The 18965-nt window shown below is 37.5% G+C and overlaps 1 protein-coding gene across 1 annotated transcript in view; it reads left to right on the plus strand.

Annotated features, from left to right (window-relative positions):
- CFAP44 (cilia and flagella associated protein 44) overlaps window positions 1-18965 on the plus strand; it is a 39130-nt gene that overhangs the window by 1521 nt on the left and 18644 nt on the right. Inside the window, exons 2-17 of the mRNA XM_030947611.1 lie at window positions 847-909; window positions 1763-1934; window positions 2951-3113; window positions 4116-4218; window positions 4538-4754; window positions 6185-6299; window positions 6815-6979; window positions 8060-8215; window positions 8819-8866; window positions 9665-9764; window positions 11005-11099; window positions 12746-12952; window positions 13875-13985; window positions 15627-15779; window positions 17521-17740; window positions 18194-18335. Coding sequence (XP_030803471.1) covers window positions 847-909; window positions 1763-1934; window positions 2951-3113; window positions 4116-4218; window positions 4538-4754; window positions 6185-6299; window positions 6815-6979; window positions 8060-8215; window positions 8819-8866; window positions 9665-9764; window positions 11005-11099; window positions 12746-12952; window positions 13875-13985; window positions 15627-15779; window positions 17521-17740; window positions 18194-18335 — 2230 coding nt within the window. The remainder of the gene's footprint in view (window positions 1-846; window positions 910-1762; window positions 1935-2950; window positions 3114-4115; window positions 4219-4537; window positions 4755-6184; window positions 6300-6814; window positions 6980-8059; window positions 8216-8818; window positions 8867-9664; window positions 9765-11004; window positions 11100-12745; window positions 12953-13874; window positions 13986-15626; window positions 15780-17520; window positions 17741-18193; window positions 18336-18965) is intronic.

Consider the following 18965-nt stretch of genomic DNA (forward strand, 5'->3'; position numbering starts at 1 on the left):
GGTTTGTCTTTACCACTGCCAGGGAGAGAGAACATCCACCTTTTCCAATGGAACAGGAACCAGCAGAAGATGCAGGGGCAGATCCCAGTGGTGAGCATTTCCCTGTTATGTCGTGATTTCAGTACTGAACCTACAGTACCTTCTGGTTTCTTCCACCATTCTTCCACCACTCTTTTCTTACTTCAACTCCAATTCCTGCTCTTGGTGTTGCCAAATTTTATTTTCACTCTGGTCATAGTGATGTTCTGGACCAAGCCATGTGCCTGCTCTTCCTGCTGTGCCTCAGCTCTCAAAAGTCCCTTCCCTGAAAATTTTTGCTGCTTAGACCTGTCTCTGTAGCTAATACTGAAATTAGTTTTTTAACTCCACCAGACCCTTTCAGTCAGAAGTCAGTATTTTTCTTTTTAACATATTTTTCATCTTGAAATGCCTGTCCAGTGTCTATTTCAGGTGTCCTGCATGTCATCTAACACACTAGATCCAGGTAGCATGAATAACAAATCCACTTTGGAAGGATTTTTTGATGCACTGCTGCATTACTTTTGGAATTTGTTTGACCTTCCTCTTACACCTTTTTTCTGTTATAGGATGTGTTTGTTTCTTTCCTTTCCCTAAGTTTTAAATTACTGGTTTTTGGACATAAACTATTCCTGACACTTAATGCTAAGCATCAGGAAATCTGTTGTTGGACAGGGGAGGTTCTTTTACTACTACAGAACTAAATATTTATTTAATATGGCATGTATGAGCAAATTAGTCAAAGGAATTCATACCTAAGAGAATGATACCAATTATACTTTGCAAAACAAAACAAAATTAGTGTTTCAAGTGAATCACCAACTGCAGAGGAACAGGAGGAGGAAGGGGAGCAAGTGGAATTGGACATTGAGAGCATTGCTGAGAATGGGCGTTCACTGAGGAGATGGTAGTACAAACTTAAAATGCCCCGTGCTTTCTAGTTTTCATTGTTTTTACAGTTATTATGAGGAACAGCCTAACAATCTCAGACTGTATTCAGTTACAGTGATTGAGTATTTCTGCTCCCTTTCAGTTGGCTTAACTTTGCTCTTTGCCTGGCTGGTCTCTGACCCCTTTGCTTGTTTCTTGTGGCCCACCTAGGAGAGAAATCAGTCAGGACAGCATGAAATGCTTACAAAGTAGATTTAACCTGAGATAACCAACTGGAGACTTCTTTTAGCAAGTGGTTATGACTAGTTGGAAGTCAAGTTGACAGTATTGTGCATTGCAATCCAGTGAGGAGCTACACTGGGTCACACATTAGCAGTTTTCTTTCTTGAGTACAGTGGTGTCTTCTGGTGGTCCTTATATGTGGTTTTAATAATTGTTTTGTGTAACAATGTGCATTCAATAGCTACTGAAAACAGACACTTTAAAATTTGTTTTGTTTCTAAAGTGGAGACCTAAATATCAAGCAAACCTCAACTGAACTGCTTTAGTAAGCCTTAAAGTTTTAAGACCAGTATTTTTCAAACAATTTTTTTTGTTTAAATTCTTCACTTTTGAATATTTACATTGAAGTTTTTAAAAGCCTGAGGGAGTATTTTTTGCAGACTGTTCCAGAACCAAGTAGTTGCTAAGACATGGAACCCTTGTTTTGAGCTATGAAGTATTGATTGCTTTATCAAAGGGGGCAAAGAGTTGTGACTCCTTCCCTTTTTATGGTCGGGTGCAAATATCAGCAACTAACCCAAAACATATAGTGAATATAAATTTCTGTTATGTTCCCACTTCTGAGGTGCAGAAGACAATTTGGACAAACAAGATAATACTCAAGTATCCTCAAAACCACAAAAAAGGCGTGAGGAAGTAAAAAAGAAAATAGATGAAAACTTCTTCTACACATATGAAGATGTATATTCAGGACCATATGTCACTGATGACGCTGAGATACCCACTGACCTTCTTATTTTTAAGTATCCTTTCTGTTGAGCTTGGGCAAATTCAAAGCGAATGATATTTAATATACCTTCTCAAAATTGTATTGGTCAAATTTGGAGTAGCCTGTGTGGCATTAGTGGGATACCTTTGGTTGAGACACAGGTAAAAATCCTGGCCAGTTATGGTTCTGGGTGAATTTAATCTTAAGTATTGTCTTGACCTCATAAAGATTTCTTACTGGGCATAGTGCTTCCTATCACAAGTACTCCTGTAGAACTAGATCATGGAGAAGCTAATGTGACCAGGCAGAAGACTGGCATAAGAATACACCCTGCAAAGCTCTCCCTTTCTCTGTAGCCACACTGGTGTTCCCCAAGAAGCTGAGGGGAGAGCAGAAGAGCTCCTGTGTACCTCGTAAAGGAGAAGTGGGGAAGGAATCAGGTGGATTTGTATTCTGGTGTTTGGGAGATCTAAACTCATAGAATGAAGGAAGTGGTGCCCATCAGTTAAGAGCTATAATAAGCTCTTGGGTAGGTATGGTCAAGTAGGGTAGGATATGATATGTGACTTTTGTATATGCTAGTGGATTTCTCTCAGACACAGTTCAGTTGCTATCGAAGACTGGATTTTCCCTTTTTTACATCTGCCTGTAAACATTTAAGAAGTGAGCTTGAAAACTTGCTTGATCTTTGTCTGTATAACAATTCCTGGTAATCTGATGCACATCTTTTACATTTCATTTGAAAAGAGAAAACAGGTAAAATATTAATTCCTTGCATCTCCAAATGGTCAGAAGCAAGAGGTGTACCCATAATGGAGATGAAGAGATGGGATATGAACTTCAGAAAGCCTTTACTTGTGCCTTCCTTTCAGTTATAGAGTCAAGATATATTTTACTTTCACTGTATACTGAAGAAAACTATCTCCTGCCGTCAGGCTTAGTCACTAGTTTCAGTATTCCCATTTTGGTTTCAGTTTAAACATTTCTATCCACTTAGTAAACTGTCTAGAAAACCAGTGTCTAATCTTTTCCTTATTGGACGGTTCCCAGACATTCTTTTGGATATGACTGTACCAGACCTGTAAACCTGATGATAATGGATAGAAATACTGTAGGTTATGTAGCAGGCAACCAGGTGATCCTCCAGAACCTGAGAACTAAGTATCAGAAATACGTCCGGAGCAGCTGTGGCGGTGGCATTGGGTTTATCACAGTATGGCTTTTGTTTCTTATTTAACAACTTTAGTCACTTTCTAGGGAGAAAATGTTTGCTTGGTTGTGGTTGCCAGATACTGGAGACTTCTACAGTTGCACTTTCATATACATAAGAAAGTATATGGTATTGATTGAAAGAATGTGTGGCTCATGCAGCATGGGCTTCTCATCCCATCAATACAATTGGCAGAGAACAAGTATCTGCACACCTTAATCCCAGGCTCAGCTACCTAAAAGGACTGACAAGTTCAGCTGGGATTATTTTTACATTCTTATGTAAAAATAATCTTTTGGCTCATAGCAATTCTATTATTTTTTCAACACTTCATCGGTCCTAATCACAACTGATACTAATATAGAATCCTACTTGCAATTAAAATTTAGAAAATCAAGCTCCCACACAAATAAAGAGAAAAAGTATCTGGTTTCACTCTAATAAACTTATCAAGAGGTTGAAGTATCAAGTTCTGTCTCTGAAGTACCTTACCATATGAAAGCTTTGCTATCTCTCAGTTTTATTGCACGTGAGCAAGGCTTTCAGACTACCAGCTTCAGACTAGTAGTCCTGGTTCATCATAAGCAGCCTTTTTGGGGAATCTGTGTACATTTTTACACCTTCAGAGTAGTGTTATTCAGGATAGCTCTTCTGCAGCTGTCTGCTGAAGTAGATGGCTGCTGACACAAATGCTACTATGGAAAGATTAGCTAGTGGGTTGAGTGAGGTAGGAATAGTAAAAGGATGCATCACAAAGCAGATTGTTTCACCATTTGTGATGATTCCACAATATATGTGGGATATACCATTTTGTGTGCATAGTGGCTTCATTCTGATATTGAGCAATAGGTTGACAGTTGTTCAGAATAAACATAGAAAAATGCAATCTGGTGTTTATGGCAGTATGTTTTGACTAATGAACGGGTGAATACAATAACTCAGTAGCTATCAGGATAAAGACAAAGGCATTATTACATCATGCAACAAGACTTCTGCTTTTTCAAGGCACACCCTAGTAAGGAGTACTTTGCGGTAGGAGAAAAAGGAAAGAAGCCAAACATTGTCATCTACACATATCCTTCGGTGAGGCCCTACAGAATACTGAAAGGTAGTGTAAAACATTCTGTTTTTATTTTATACAGATGGACTAGTGTTTAAAGATCCCAGCAGATGGAGTAGTGGATCATTTTTAGTTTAGGAGGAAATAGAATCTTCTGGTCCTTCACAGCAAAAATAGAAAACATTTCAAGTTTCAAGTTTCTATTGCATGGGAAGAAACTTCTATTTGATAGAGATAGCCAACCTAAAGCCATTACCTATTGAATAAAAAATAATTTCAGTGAATGTTGGGCTCCTTCTGAGTAGATTTTTGTGCTGTTTCTACGTCTTTCCTGTGCATGTGTATTGGGTCTTGTACATTTCTTTAGGTGGAACAGAGGTAGCCTATGTTTTTGGTGATTTCAACCGTACTGGCACTTTGCTGGCCAGTGTTGGGAGCAGCCCTGACTATATGTTAACCATCTGGGACTGGAAACAAGAGGAGACTCTGTTGAGGTCAAAAGCTTTTGCACAGGATGTTTACAAGGTCATGTTTTCTGCTGAGAATGAAGAGCATCTGACTACAGGTGGATCAGGACACATAAAGTAAGTTTGCTGATTAGGATTCATATATAACACCTCTGCAGTCATAATACTAGTCAAATAGTCAAGTGTAGATGATTAACAAGAATGTATCATTAGCAAACGTGCCAATGAGGAATGCTATTGTACCTGGTCCTTACAATTACAAAAATGAGGATTTTCAAATTCTTCAGCCAGTCAAACAAATCTTTCAATATCTTTGCTGTCCAAATATGATGATGCTTGATGTCAAATGTCAGTACCTCTGGCTCCATTCTTGTAATTTCAACAAGCACTGGGAAGAAGTAATGAAAAATTCTTATGTATGCATGTCGTCTAGCTGGTAACATAGGATATTTACCTTCTGTGCCTTCTGGGCTTTCTATATTTGATTTTTGAGCTCATCTGCTCCTTGGACAGCCATTGGAGCTGGTTGCCAAGTCAGGGATCAGAAACCCTCTGATCGCACCAAAAGCCTACAAAAGATGTTTCCATACATTCCCTTCCCTGCTTAGTTCATGGCTCATTTTATAAAACAGGGTCAAACACCCAATGACTTTAAACTTTCTTTTTGTGTTCTGTGCTTTTCCAGTACTCAAATGTTAACACAGCAGAGTCTTATGCTATGAGTGGGATTCTGTTGTAATAAAAATGAGATCTTTAAAATTATAATGCATCTAAAGTTTCTTTGAATTTTAATGGGGAAATCAGATAAAAATCTGAGATTTGCTTTATAGTTTGGTTGCAAGGTGGGTCTGAAATAGCAAACGATTTATTTAGACACAGAACAAGTATAGTTTAGAAGGAATGGAAATCTGACAAAACAAAATCTCTTATAAACTTTCTTTTGAGCTGAAATACTACAAATAAACTGACATAGTTTTTATTACATGACAAATGTGACCTTTCACCCAAATGTGGACTCAAATTGCACTTTCCAACAGTTATCTTAAAAGTCATATCTCCTGCACACACAGGAGACACTAATACTTAGGATAAAACCTTTGGCTCAGTGAGATTTTATAGTAGAGTTTAATTCCACAAGAGGACTTGGATGACATTTAATGAAGTCCTCAGTCCCTTAGGTTTACAAAACTGAGCATCATACACCCCACGGCAAGGATAAAATAGATATCCCTAAGTATCTGTATGAGTTGTAGCTGGAAAGATGTAGCTGTGGATTTTACAGTTCTTAATTTTAAATAGTAGTTTAATCTTCACTCTGCTTATTCAAAATCCTTTTCCTAGCTTTTTCATAGAAGTAGGATAGGGAAATGGTTGTGCAAATGTAAAGCTTTATGTCATTTTTACAAAAAAACAACCCCAAGTTCTCCAGCAAAAAGGAGTAATACATGAGCAAGCCATACCTGGTAAGAGTACTGCAATGTCTAAGAGGGATTGAGCAGTGTTTAGGAAATCTTGTATCAGTGAGGGGTGTTTTTTTCTGTACTCAGGTTCTGGAAGATGGCTCTCACATTAACAGGTCTCAAGCTGCAAGGAGCTTTGGGCAGGTTTGGAAAAACAGCAGTGTCTGACATTACAGGTTTTGTGGAGCTGCCTGATGGGAAGGTAAATGAGAAAAAGTGACCAAAAGAAAAAAATCTTATGTACCCTTTTAAGCTTTGATATAAAGTCTGCTTTGTAAGTTAGAGAGCTACTTTTTGCTTAAAAATGTTTTTAATCAGGCCCGTGATGCACTGTTCTGAGAAGAAAATATTGCCATCAATTTGCCCAAAATCCCTGTCTTGCTTTGTAATAATTGGAAAATAGTTAGTGTTATAATTCACAGAGAAAAGATCTGTGTTGGCTTAGAGCAGAGTGTTTTCTAATGTGAAAACTTTAGTGTACAGAAATACAAAGAGACTGTTGGTCCCAATCTTTACCAATTTCAGTGCATGCAAATTATGTCACATTGCTAAAAAGTTGAACCTCCTCACCCTTTACATCTTCTCTTGTAAATGTCTGTACTTTGCCATTGGTTTAATGCTTTCATGGAGAGAAGCCACAAATGTTAATTGGGTTCTTGCCTGCTTCTGCACAATTACATGCAGGTGCTTACATACTTATCTTCATTTGCATTGAAGGTTGTCTCAGGAACTGAGTGGGGCAATTTGCTGCTTTGGGAAGGTGGCCTCATTAAAGTAGAGCTCTGTCAAGTTGGACGCAAGCCTTGTCATGAGGGCCCTATCAGCCAGTTAGTTTTTGATGAAGGAGACCTTTACTCTGTTGGACAAGATGGTGTCATTCGGGTGAGTTTTTCTTTTGCTCTGCCTTTAGGTGTGCAAATGTATGGTCAGCAGGTAAATATTACGTATTTCCTTTATCAGATTTTTGGAGGATAGTTTCTTTCTGAAAATTATTTGGTATAACAAAGAAAATACGAGCACATCTCCACAGTGTATGTGTTTGAATTGGATAGCATGGCATGCCGTTTTCCTTGTTTAATAGTAATAAATAAATCCGCTTTTACTTTAGTAAATCAAAACAATCTTCAGTGGTTTTCTAACAGCTTTGTTCCTGACTACATTCTAACATTTTATAACTTCCAGGCCTATTAACTCGTGGTGTTATCTAAAAGATAAAAAACAAGCTACAGGAATATTTGAAATAAATTTTCTGCATGTTTAAAAGCTCAGATTATTAATGTTAAAATAACACAGAAATTAACTAGCATCTCAAAGATACACATCCTAAAATGGGGAAAAATTAAAGAAAAAGCATCCAGAAGTTAAAAAATAATTCTGTAAATTAAGGTGAAAAAATTTTTTTATGCATAACACCACTTTATGATCTCACCTGTCAATGATCAAGAATTTTGCAATCTTATTTCCTGCTCTTTAAGGTAGAACATGATGTGTCTTCTGCTGATGTGTGGAATGACCAAGATAATCAATGGTATACTGACCTATAGACAGTGGAGGGCTTCAAACATTGTTGTTACTGTTGTTGTTGTTGTGTTTTATAGGTTGGTGTTTTCCCTTAGAAAAATTCACTTATGATAAGTGTGCTAACTGATGTCCTTATCCTACAGAGCAGAATATGGAAGGGTTAGACTGCCCATTATTTTGTGCTGTCTCAGTATGAGCCTTGCTGAGTGCCCACAGATACCATTTATTCTGCATAGTTCTGAAGCTGCCATGTACAGCTCTGCTAGTGTCAGGGCTGAATTGAAGCTCCAGTCACTGTTCTAGGTTATGTTCAAAGCAGTGATTTTGCTTTCTTAAAATTTTGATTTTCCATATTTATTGTGTATGAAAACAACCTGGTCTTCTAAAAAAGCTTTTTTTTTCTTTTTTTTTCTTTTTTTTAATTCTTCCAATGCCATGAAGATGTGGAACTTTGAGGTAGTAGATACTGCTGATCCTGTGGATGACACAGGGTTAGTGGAGATGGAGCCTATGAATGAACTTTGGCTTGGCAAGAATGTCAGCCTGAATTTCATTACAAAAATTCATGAGCAGGGACAGTCCTTCTGGTTTGCTCAGGTAAGACACTCAGGTACATGCATCCCTGTGGAGAAACACAAAATTAGGAACGTGCTGGTAAGTAACAGCAGGAGTCTATTACAAATCAGAGTGTTTCTTTTTAGTAGAATTCAGTCTTCTAGATCTATAGAAAAGAATCTTCTTATCTACCTACCTATCTAGATACCTACCTACAGGTTTGTTGTTTATTTTTTTTAAACACAGAAACAGGCTTTCTAGAGAGGTTGTTTAAGTTCCAAGCCTGTCAGTGTTTAAGAGGCATATATAGAGGCGTTTAATAATATACTTTAAATTTTGGTCAGGCCTGAAGTGATCAGGCAATTGGACGAGATGATCCCTGCAGGTCCCTTCCAATTGAATTATGTTATGTTATGCTGTGCTGTGTTTTTAGTGTACAGTAATGTGTGAGACTCTGGCATAAGAATAGGAGAATGCCAAAAGGTATTGTCAAGTTCTATTGGGATTCTTAAGATCAACATAATTGCATTTAGTAATTTTTGTTTCACAGTGATAATCATTAAAGACTTTTTAAGAAGTCACCATGTGCAGTTTTATTTCCAAATTGAGTCTGAAAATATTCAATTAATGTGTTTTCTTCTTCAGGATACAAGTGGATCAATATGGAAGCTGGATTTGACTTTTTCAAATATGGTAATTTTGTTTTTTATTTCTTCTGATTTCTTCAGTTCATTTGCAATAGGAACCATATCCTGTGACATCCTGTAACCATACTGGTTCCATCTGGAATGAAATTTCTGTTTTGTGAAGTTGTGTGGTAGAAAATTGTAGCATTAAAACAGATATTTTATTTCATAAAAATTTTCAAATGTAATTGATTGTAATGATTGTGCAGGATGGTAAAGAGGAATTTCATTTTTGATTCCTGAAATTTCAGCTGCCAAATTCAAGTTACTTTAAAGGAGTTTAATTCTGTAAACTGGTAATGAAAGTTGCATGGATGCAGGAAATGAGTTCAAGGAGTGTTGTTATTTTCTTGATAGGTAGGTGTTTGAACTAATCCTTACTGTAGTCTTTGAATGACAGAAATAACTAGAAAAAAATAAGAAGAAGATGAAACACATTTGAAGTGTTTTATCCTACTAGTAACTAGCGTTGCTACTGGAGGTGTTTTTGATGGAGAAGTAGATGACAGAGGTGAAAAAGCAGCATTTAATTTTTGCTCTGGAACATAATAAAGTTAATAGGAACAATCCCTTGTGGGGAATAGAATTCTAATGTGAAAAGTAAAATATGTTCCAAGAATTTTATGGTAAATAAAATACACATACTATACAAACTAATTGTATTTAATGTAAAAAAAAAAAAGTTGCAAAGTCTTGTTGCATGTAATTCCTTGGATGATTAAATTATTTCCCAGGCAGCATAAGCTCAAACTGGAGAGTACAAGTGTAAAATGCAGCATAATTTCTCTTCTGTTTCACACCGCAGAGCCATGACCCAGAGCGTGTGTGTACCTTCCACTCTGGGGGGATTGAGGCCGTTGGTGTCTCTCCCTTTACATGCCTGATGGCCACCACAGCTCTTGACCGTAAGTGCACTGTTCCTTTCCTCTCATGCCACTGCCATTATTGGTTTTGAAGGGCAACGATGCTTGGTTTGGAGCTACTGTGTTTTGTATTTGTGCATTTGCTCTTGCAAAGTCACTTTACATCCAATTGTTATTCCTGGGATCGGTTCTTTAATAGTTAAGGCAAACCATGAATGTTTTGAAACAATGCTTTAATACTCCTTCATCCTAAAAACCTGGGATTGTAACAACAGAAGTCTTTAATGGGAAACCTCATAAATTGTTTGTTCTGAAGGAATGGCTGGAAAGGTGCGACATCCGGTTTGAGTAACAGTACTTGTATTCAGTGCTGGGGTTTAATAAGTTTTGGGATTTTTATCTTGTAAGGAATTACATGCACCTGCAGGATTGTGTAAGCCATTGCAGATATTAATGTTTGTGCCTTTCTTAGAAAATGCAATAGCTATTATGCTCTCATGAACAGATAACAAGCAATTACAGATGTATTCATTTAACTTGTATAAATGTTGCTGTTTAGGCCTCTCAATGTTAGCTTTATTGTGCTTTGAAAGAAGAACTACTGGCCAGAACACTAACAATGTCATTTACACTGTTCAGAAAACATTACAAGGTCTTTTAATTAAATTCTTGTCAATACTGTCTTGTAATTCATCTGCGTTATGCAATGCAGATATTCTTCTAGCCTGAAGACTAACTCCTACAGCTGAGCAAACTACATTTCACATAAATGCTAGTTGGAAGGGAATTTTATGCAATCAGTATGTGTGCCTATGAATCTGGTTATTTTCCCTCTAATGAAATTGGATCTTTCGTGGACAATCTCCTATGTTTTCCTCCCTTTAAATGTTTTCCTCCCTAGGCAGTCCCAAGTAGTAGCCTATCATCTTTTCCTATATTGTCAGTACAGATTTTCTGTAGAGTATGCCACAATTCTGTGCTCACTTGAAAATTACATGTAGATTGTCAGCCTGGGACTTCTTATTACAACCCTCAGCCTCGAAAACTCTTGGTTCTGTATAAGTTGAACAGTGAAGAAATCATGTATTTTGTTCATGAGCATCATGTTAGCTATGGTGCTCTGTAACCATCAGTCATCTTTCATGCAAGCATTTTGTTACTCAAAAGAGAAAACATACATTTAATCCAGATTTTAATTCAAATAAATAGACATTTCTCCATAAATCCTAACATGTAAGTGACATTGCAAGAAATAAATTCTTACTGTCTCCTTTCCACACAGGGTCAGTGCGCATCTATGATTTCAGCAGCAACAGCCAACTGAGCGTAATCAAGTTTAAACAGGGAGGAACAGCGCTGGCATGGGCACCGGCTGTTGTGAGTTTTTCCTAGCATGTTAAGCAAAAATTCATCAAGGAGTCTGTGAGCCTCCCAGCATCCAGGAAGCTGATCAGCAAACAAGACATTAGAGGTCACTTGTTAGGCCATGGAGAAATTCTCTGTAGCTGGATAGATAAGTTTGTGGGGTAGTATGTTTGTATACAGTATGGGAACAGTTTAACTTTACTATGGGTTATCCAGTATCCTACTTTGTGCCTTCCTAAAATTTTAAAATCAGATTTCTGTGTGCAGTATGGGAAGTAGTCTGAGTCTGTAGACTAACAGCTTCTATTTAACCCACACAGAGCAAATGTCAATTAACATGAGTTAGTTAACACATTTTGAAATGACAGCCCAGACAAATCACAAACATTTGGAGATAAATCATTAAAAACTGTTGCCACAACTGATCATTTGTGGAGTGCGGAGTCTATCACTTGTAGACATATTTGCTGATTTTAATTAAAGTAGTGTCTAGTCATGTTCTTGAGAAAACATAGCAGCCTGGTGGATTAATAACAAGGAAATTTAGGAGGCAAATAATTACTTGAATGTTCAAAGTGAGGGTTCCATTGGGAGAGTGCCTTCATTTTATAAAAGTAATTATTTTATAAAAATATAATTCTGGCCATGCAGGCTTTCAGAGATGCTGTACCTATACCTTCATGAGGTAAAATGTCTGCCACAATAAATTGTACAGCATCACAAAACTGACTCAGTTCAATTTTATGAAAGTTATTACTAAACACAATCCGGAAAACAAAGGGCACTTAGTCTATCCAGCTGCATTTAAAATTGTATTAGGTACTTGGTCACAGTTTAAAGTGTGCAAATGTATTTTAAAATCTGTGCTATTAATGTAAGAAAACTTAGTCCAACATACTTTGAAGCACCTGTATACCATAATCTCCTCATAGGCAAGCTAGCAGTGTCTTTGTTAGATAAGTGAATACCGACAAGTCAGCTCATAATCGCCTTCAAGATATTACCATGTATGGCAAATATCAGCTAAATCCACAAGTCCAGCTATATCCAGCTAAAACACAGGCCTGTCTCTGCTAACCTTTATCACAGTTCAAGCCTCTCTTAATTGTTAGCAATTGGCTTACCTACTGGACTTACGGTAAAGACTCCTTCTTCTTTCCATCTCAAGTGGCATTCCTTGTTGACTGCTGTACTCTCTATGGACTCAGCCAGACCCAAGCCTGTTCCCTGACCTCTTAAAAAATCATACTTAGGTTTGGTGCCCCACATTATATTCAGGGGAATATAATTCTTTGGTTTGAGTTTCAGCTCTTTTGCTTAAGAAGCTACTGATATATCTTTATGTCAGTATGAATTACCTCCTCCTCAGACATTACAACCACATCCTCATTAACATCTTCAGTTTCTGTGACATGTTATCACTAAAAAAAAAAACAAAACACAATCCAACCAAAAAATAGGCCCCAGTCCTCTCTCTTCCTTTGTGGTATCAGAGATAATAAACAACATTTCCCTTGTATGAAATATTCTTTTTGCTTTAGCAACACTTGCACATAAGGTGAGTTTAAAGGTAAACAACAAATCCATGTGCCATATGGATTATTCTTCGAAGCTCTGAGATGTACACTGTGATTTTTTTTTTTCATTTTCACTTAAAGGTAAATCCTGAGGGAGGTCTAATTGCCGTGGGGTTTGAAGATGGTGTTGTCCGCATAATTGAAGTTTATGATCCCAAAGTGCTGCCTGGTCATGCAGGACAGGCCAATGAGATTGCAGAGATAAATCTGAAACAAGTTTTCAAACCTCATGCTGCTGCAGTCACAGCCCTGGCATATGAACAAAAGGGAGGTGTGTTTGCCACAGGGGTATGTATCATGCAGGTTGGTTGGTTTTATTAAGCCACAGATGTAGAGCCTTTTAAAAGAGATAAGGTAAAGTTTGTTTACTGACAATGCAGTTTTACTTCTGTTGCTGCTGTTGATTGCTTGCTGTAGTTCTCTGTGCAGGGAGAAGGATCTGTTTGCGCTCACATCTGTTTTTCTGAAGGAAAGCAACCATGCAATTCACACAATTCATTTTGTGAATTACTGGACTGTTTAGTGTGAATTCTGTAATTCCCTTTGAAGATGGATTTGGTTCATTTTGGAATTAGTTTAGTAGGATCCTGGAATTAGTAAGAGCAAGTCCGTTGGTGCACCACATTGGCAGCAATCCAGCTGCTACCCAGCACTGCTTGGCCTTACCACAGGGTCAGTCAGTCAGTCAGTCATTATGCCTGGTAGTCTTTGAGATGGTTTCCAGTTAATGTGGTGTCTCTTTTTAAAAGCTTGTCCTTAGCCATGATCAGTGCATTTGCAGTTACATGTTCCTTAAGCTGAATTGCCATGCATTTAATTTAATGTAGGATTTAAGGTAAAATGAATCATGTTGTGTGCCAGGTCTGGAACTTGTTATCTGGGGAAATCAGCTTGTGCTGCCTTATCTGAAAAATCAGGCCTGAGCCTGAGATTTAAAGGAGCTCTTGGGGCAATGGGCAGAAAGCACATGGCAGGGGATGCCAAAGGAGGCCATTAAGAGCTATGGGTGCAACGTGTTTCTTGGAACAGCAGGGGCAGGATTTTTATTTCCTCCCAGTAATCATCATGGAAATCCAGTTCTAAATCTCCCCTGTTTAAACACAAAAAAATGGAAGTATGTGTCTATGTCATAAAGTACTTAAGAGTCTTTTGAATTTTTGGTCAGCTTTGATTCAGTCATCATCTTTGTTTGTTTGGTTTTTTTCCTCAGAGTAAAGACAAAACAGTTTTCTTTTTTGCTATTGAGGATGAATACAAGCCTATTGGATTCATCTGTGTCCCTGGCCCTGTACAGGCACTACAGTGGTCTCCATCTTCTCATGTGAGCAATGCATATTTGTTTTCTTTCCTTCCCAGCAGTGTTAACATATAATTTTAAAAATAATTTCTAATCAAAATAGATGAAGATCCACGACTCTAGTCATGTCCTCTATAGATGATACAAATAATGTTTTGCTACTTTGTTCTTCGTGCTGCTTCAGCATGACAGATTCTAAAAGGTTCTGTATAGCTGATTCTCTGGTTCAGTCACTGTGGACGTATTTTGGGTTTTGGATAACGCAAACTACAAGGTTTTGGTATTCTTTTTGAGCCCTTGACTTGAAGAAACAATCTTATTCCTTAGGTTTTGGAAGAACTGATTCTCTTTGACAAAGAAATTATTTGGGCATTACTGTCTGTGACTCTTGCGCCTATTAAAACAGGCTTTTGAAAAGCTTTTTGACAACATTAAGAAAGATTTTGGGTGCTTCTTGAAATTCACATTCTATGTTTGAAATGTGTCAGGACATATCAATGTAGGTTTTTGCTAATATTTAAAAGTGTTCTAGGGTTAGGATAACATTTGAAATTTTATTTGGTCCAGTAACCTTATTTAGAGGAGAGACTATTAATTCTTTTTAGATTCTAGCAAGATATATTTTACAGGTGCATAGTGGCAAAGTGTGGGTATTTCCACTTCTAAAAGCTGGCAAAAGAAGTCTTGTTGGTACGAATTCTATCTTACTGCAGAAATAACAGATCTTGATCTGACAGCTGCATTTTGAGTCCCTTCCTTGAAGACAAGGTACTCTTCCTTACTAAAAAAGCACCCGTTGTGTCTTGGATGTTAGATTCTGCCTGAGTAATTTTCTCTACCAGTATCTGGCCTCCATTGCTAGATAAGAACATTTGCTTAACACAGTGCCAGCATCTAAGTGTCACACTACTTCTTTTTTTTTTTGTTTGTTTTAAAGAAGCAGTTGGGATTTAATACGTTACATTTAATGAATGCATTTTTAAACTGAGATCCTATAGACACAGGAACCATATCATTCCTAGTGAGGGTTTCCACAGCAACTCTAAAATGCCCTCTTGGCACGTTTTTAGTGATGGGTCAGATAAAATAAGCCTCTCTCTCTTTTCTCCAGATAGCTTATGAAAATTGAAACTAAATATACAGAGTTGTCTTTTCAAAACTCAAAACACTGAATAATTTTTACCTTCACCTCACCTATTCTTCCTAACTTCACATTTTAAAGGACTTGTGAGGTGCCAACAAAAAACAAACTCTAAGGTAAGTAGCATTTGGCAAGACTTTGAGCCAAGTCTTGATGATAGAAAAGATTTATTAGTATGGAAATATATGAAATTATCAACCCAAAACCTACTAAGTCATGGGTCAAATCCATCTTTTAATTTAACCAAATTTCCAAAATATCATCATGCTGCTTTCAAGCTAAGCAGTGTCAGAAATACAGCTGGTTTGGACACAGCAAGGATTTCTTCAATTCCTTGGCTTTGCCTAACATAAAAGAAGCTCACTGACTTCTGATGTCCATTTAAAAGTGTACATAGAAATAAGAGCTCAGGTAAGTGTGACTGGAGTTTGGCTTTATGGCTATGCATCTGCCTAACCAACTTTTCCTCCCATTTGTCTCGATTCCATTTATACATCTGCCCCATTCTTTGTGTTTTTATACAGGGCAAGAGCACGCTGCTCATCCTTTGTGAGAATGGCTTTGCTGTCCAGGTTCCTGCCCCTCTCCGTGGGAAGCAGGATACAGTGACCACCTATCACATAGAAAACCTGCCAACACAGTACTTCCATTTTTATAGTATTAAATCCCAAGTCAAGGTAAAATACTCTCTTGTGGCAGAATTTAACCTTCTTCATTGTGCCAGGTGACCAAACTACCCAGAAGAGTTTCTAGTCCCTGTATGTCATCACAGGGTTTTTGCTAAGCTCCTTGAAAGGGAATGGCAGACGGAAGCCATTTGTGGCTTGAAATTACAAGTTGTTTTTGGTTTATTCAAACCTACATGACATTGAAAGCATGATGTGAATTTTGATTATAATTAGAAGACAGCATTAGAGAAAGGGAAAGGTAGTGCATTAGTTCTCAAAATATTTTAATTTTGGTAATTTTGACAAAATACTACTTCTTGTGGCTGATATTCACCCTATAGGAAATTTCTTTCAACAGTTATAAAACTGCCAGGTAGTCACCTTGAAGCAAATATGAAACATCTGGGTTTTTTAGCAGTGTTTCTGTCTTTTAAAAGATCTTTTAAGTTTAAAGGTGTGCATTTAATTTCTGAATGGTACTTAGTATATAAAAAGAATATGTGGGGCCAAAGGAAAAGAGTTATGTCAAGTCACAGCTACAGTTAGTTTTATGAAACTAAAAAGCAAGCTGATGTTAGGCTCAGAAAAAGAACTCCAGTGAGCAGGTTCTCAGTTCCATTCTCACTCCACTACAATGCAACAGCCTCTCTCGTTCTGTTATTAACCTGTGATTTCTCTGCCTTCTCTGTTAACTGCTCCTATATTACTGAATGTCAGGCAAAGCTTAATTTTGTGTTATAATTTGGAGGAAGTCAGCATGCAGGAGCAAGATCTCTAGATGTTTTTTCACAGCAATACCTACAAGAATGATCACAAAGCATGCATGAGAAAGGAAAGATTAAAAGAATATGTATTGAGTTTTGTTGGTTTTCTTGTTTGTTTGTTTTTTGGTTGGTGTTCTTTTTGTTTTTTAGTCAAATGAGAAGAATAATGTTGAGAAACAATCACTAAAAATAAAAAATGTTTCTACAGAGAGAAAGAATATTAATGGCTCTCTTTTTACTTTGGAATTAGATAAATAATTAATAAGTTACAATAAGGATGTTCTAATGCAAGGAAAGATTTCTCACAGTAAGGGTGGTGATAAAAAAAGTAATTTTTATTATTCCTGTCCCTAGAACAGGAGATTTTATAAAAGGTATGTGAGACAAAGATCAGCTGATAATATTTAAGGGCTTGCTGGTTCGGCTATCTAATATCTTCTTAGGAAGCTACTGTTTTAGAGAATGTTTGATATTTGTTTATGCTATAGTAGGCTTGGATGGAAGAGAATTTTAAAGGTTTGATAAATCTTTCCTTCATTGTTCAGAAGTTAAGTCAATTACAGCTTCTCTCTTTTGCTCTATACCAATGATGCACTAGAACTTATTCAAGTTCAGCTTTCCATTTCTTTTCTTTCTCCAGAGCAGGCAGGGGACAGGACTTAGGATTTCTGCAGGAGTAGGCATAGTGGTGAAGATTTGGAATAATCTCTCTGAAGAAATGTTGAAATCTCCTTGTCATTCGGAATGATTTCTGTTTCAAAGGAGCAAGAGTAAATACTTCAGAGGAGGGAAAGGGGGGAATTTCACTGGAGAGTCCCATGAAGTCTGGTTGATCTCTGCTAAGTTGACAGGAAAGAGATTTCTGTAGTTATTTTGTATGTATAATGCCAGGACCACCTTGGATTTTATGTATAAGACTCCTTCAGTCAGTGATGTGTGGAATGCCTTGGTTTCATGTCTTGGTGTTTCTCTGCTCATTGTAATAGCTGAAAGAGGAGATTGCACGGAGAGAGAAAGAAAAGGAAGAGAAGGAGAAGGCAAGGCTTGAATGGATAAAGCAGCAAAAGGAGCTGGGACTTGAGGTAGAAGAAACTAAAGAGGAAGAACCTGAAGAGGAGCCATTGCCACCTATCTACATACCAGAGGAGCCCAGTCCCATCCTCTGTGGCTTTTATTCAGCACCAGGAAAATTTTGGCTTTCCTTGGTAAATCAGTTTTTACTTCATATTGATTGGGTTGCATGATGTGACATCCTTTCCCTTTGAAACCTGTCCTCCCTAGGACATCCAATTCCTTTCATCCTTGACAGTTTCACTGGTTTTTGTGAAGTATACCAGTAGTGTCACTCTGATTCAGATTGTTTGGTAAATATCCAGTAGGTACCCTTCTTGGTGGTGCCTGGATGGGCATTAAGACTGAGCTGTTCCTTCACAAGCAGAAGGTAGAATTTTAACATGGTGGTAAAATGGCTTTTAATGCCAGAGATCACGACAGACTTCTGTCTGTGGATAAATTTGGTCTCTAGGTGTTTGGAGGTAACATTTTCTAACCTATCACAGGTCCTTAAGAAAGGAAGAATTATTCTTAAATTTGCATTTTTCTGGTCAGTTGCTTCAGTTTTCTTTTGTCACCACTTCCTTATGATCCTTCTCTTCTTCAGGGGGTACGACTCAGGGTTTCTCTATCATTGCGAATTCTCACATGGTGATGAAGAAAACCCTGAGAAGAGGAAGGATGAACCTTTTGAAGTGATTCCTATGGAGAACACTGAGAACAATCCCATTCACCGAATCTCCTTCTGGTAAAACACTGTAATGTAACAAATAGCTCTGGGATAAAACTTGATGAAATTTAACTTGGAAGGGAGGAGTGTATGCTCCTTTGTTCCTTTTCAATTGTGGCTCAACTCTAGTATACACGAACGAACTCTGGTTTTCCTGGTACTGAGTTTCACTTAAAATTCCTAATGGACATAGCTGAGCCATGTGTCTGATAGAATAATTTTAAAAGACCTTCGAAGACGAAAAAGTGGGATTTCTAAGTAAGTACTGACTATAACTCAACCACCTTAGATTGTAGAACTCCAGGAGAACCCTTAGAAGTCCCTGCATATACTGATCAACAGAACAGCAGTTCTTTATCATAGTTAACAAAGAGAATTAGAACACGGAGCAGTCAGTCCATCCCTCTAGTGCTAAGAATACAGGCTTCTCAGGACATTCTGTGAGCTGTACGAATGGAAAGGCTGGATTATTTTCAGACTCCCAGTATTAGGTTCTCTGTAAGAATATGCATGTTCTGCATCAAAAAGAGGCAGGTTTAATTCAGAGTTTAATCTACTGCTGGCTGCATTCACCACCATCTGTACTAAATGGGGAGCAGGGGCTAAAAACTGCTTTTCTAGCTTTTAACTTGTTGTCTGCTACACTAC

The sequence above is a fragment of the Camarhynchus parvulus genome, chromosome 1 (genome assembly GCF_901933205.1).
Source record: "Camarhynchus parvulus chromosome 1, STF_HiC, whole genome shotgun sequence".
NCBI lineage: Eukaryota > Metazoa > Chordata > Aves > Passeriformes > Thraupidae > Camarhynchus > Camarhynchus parvulus.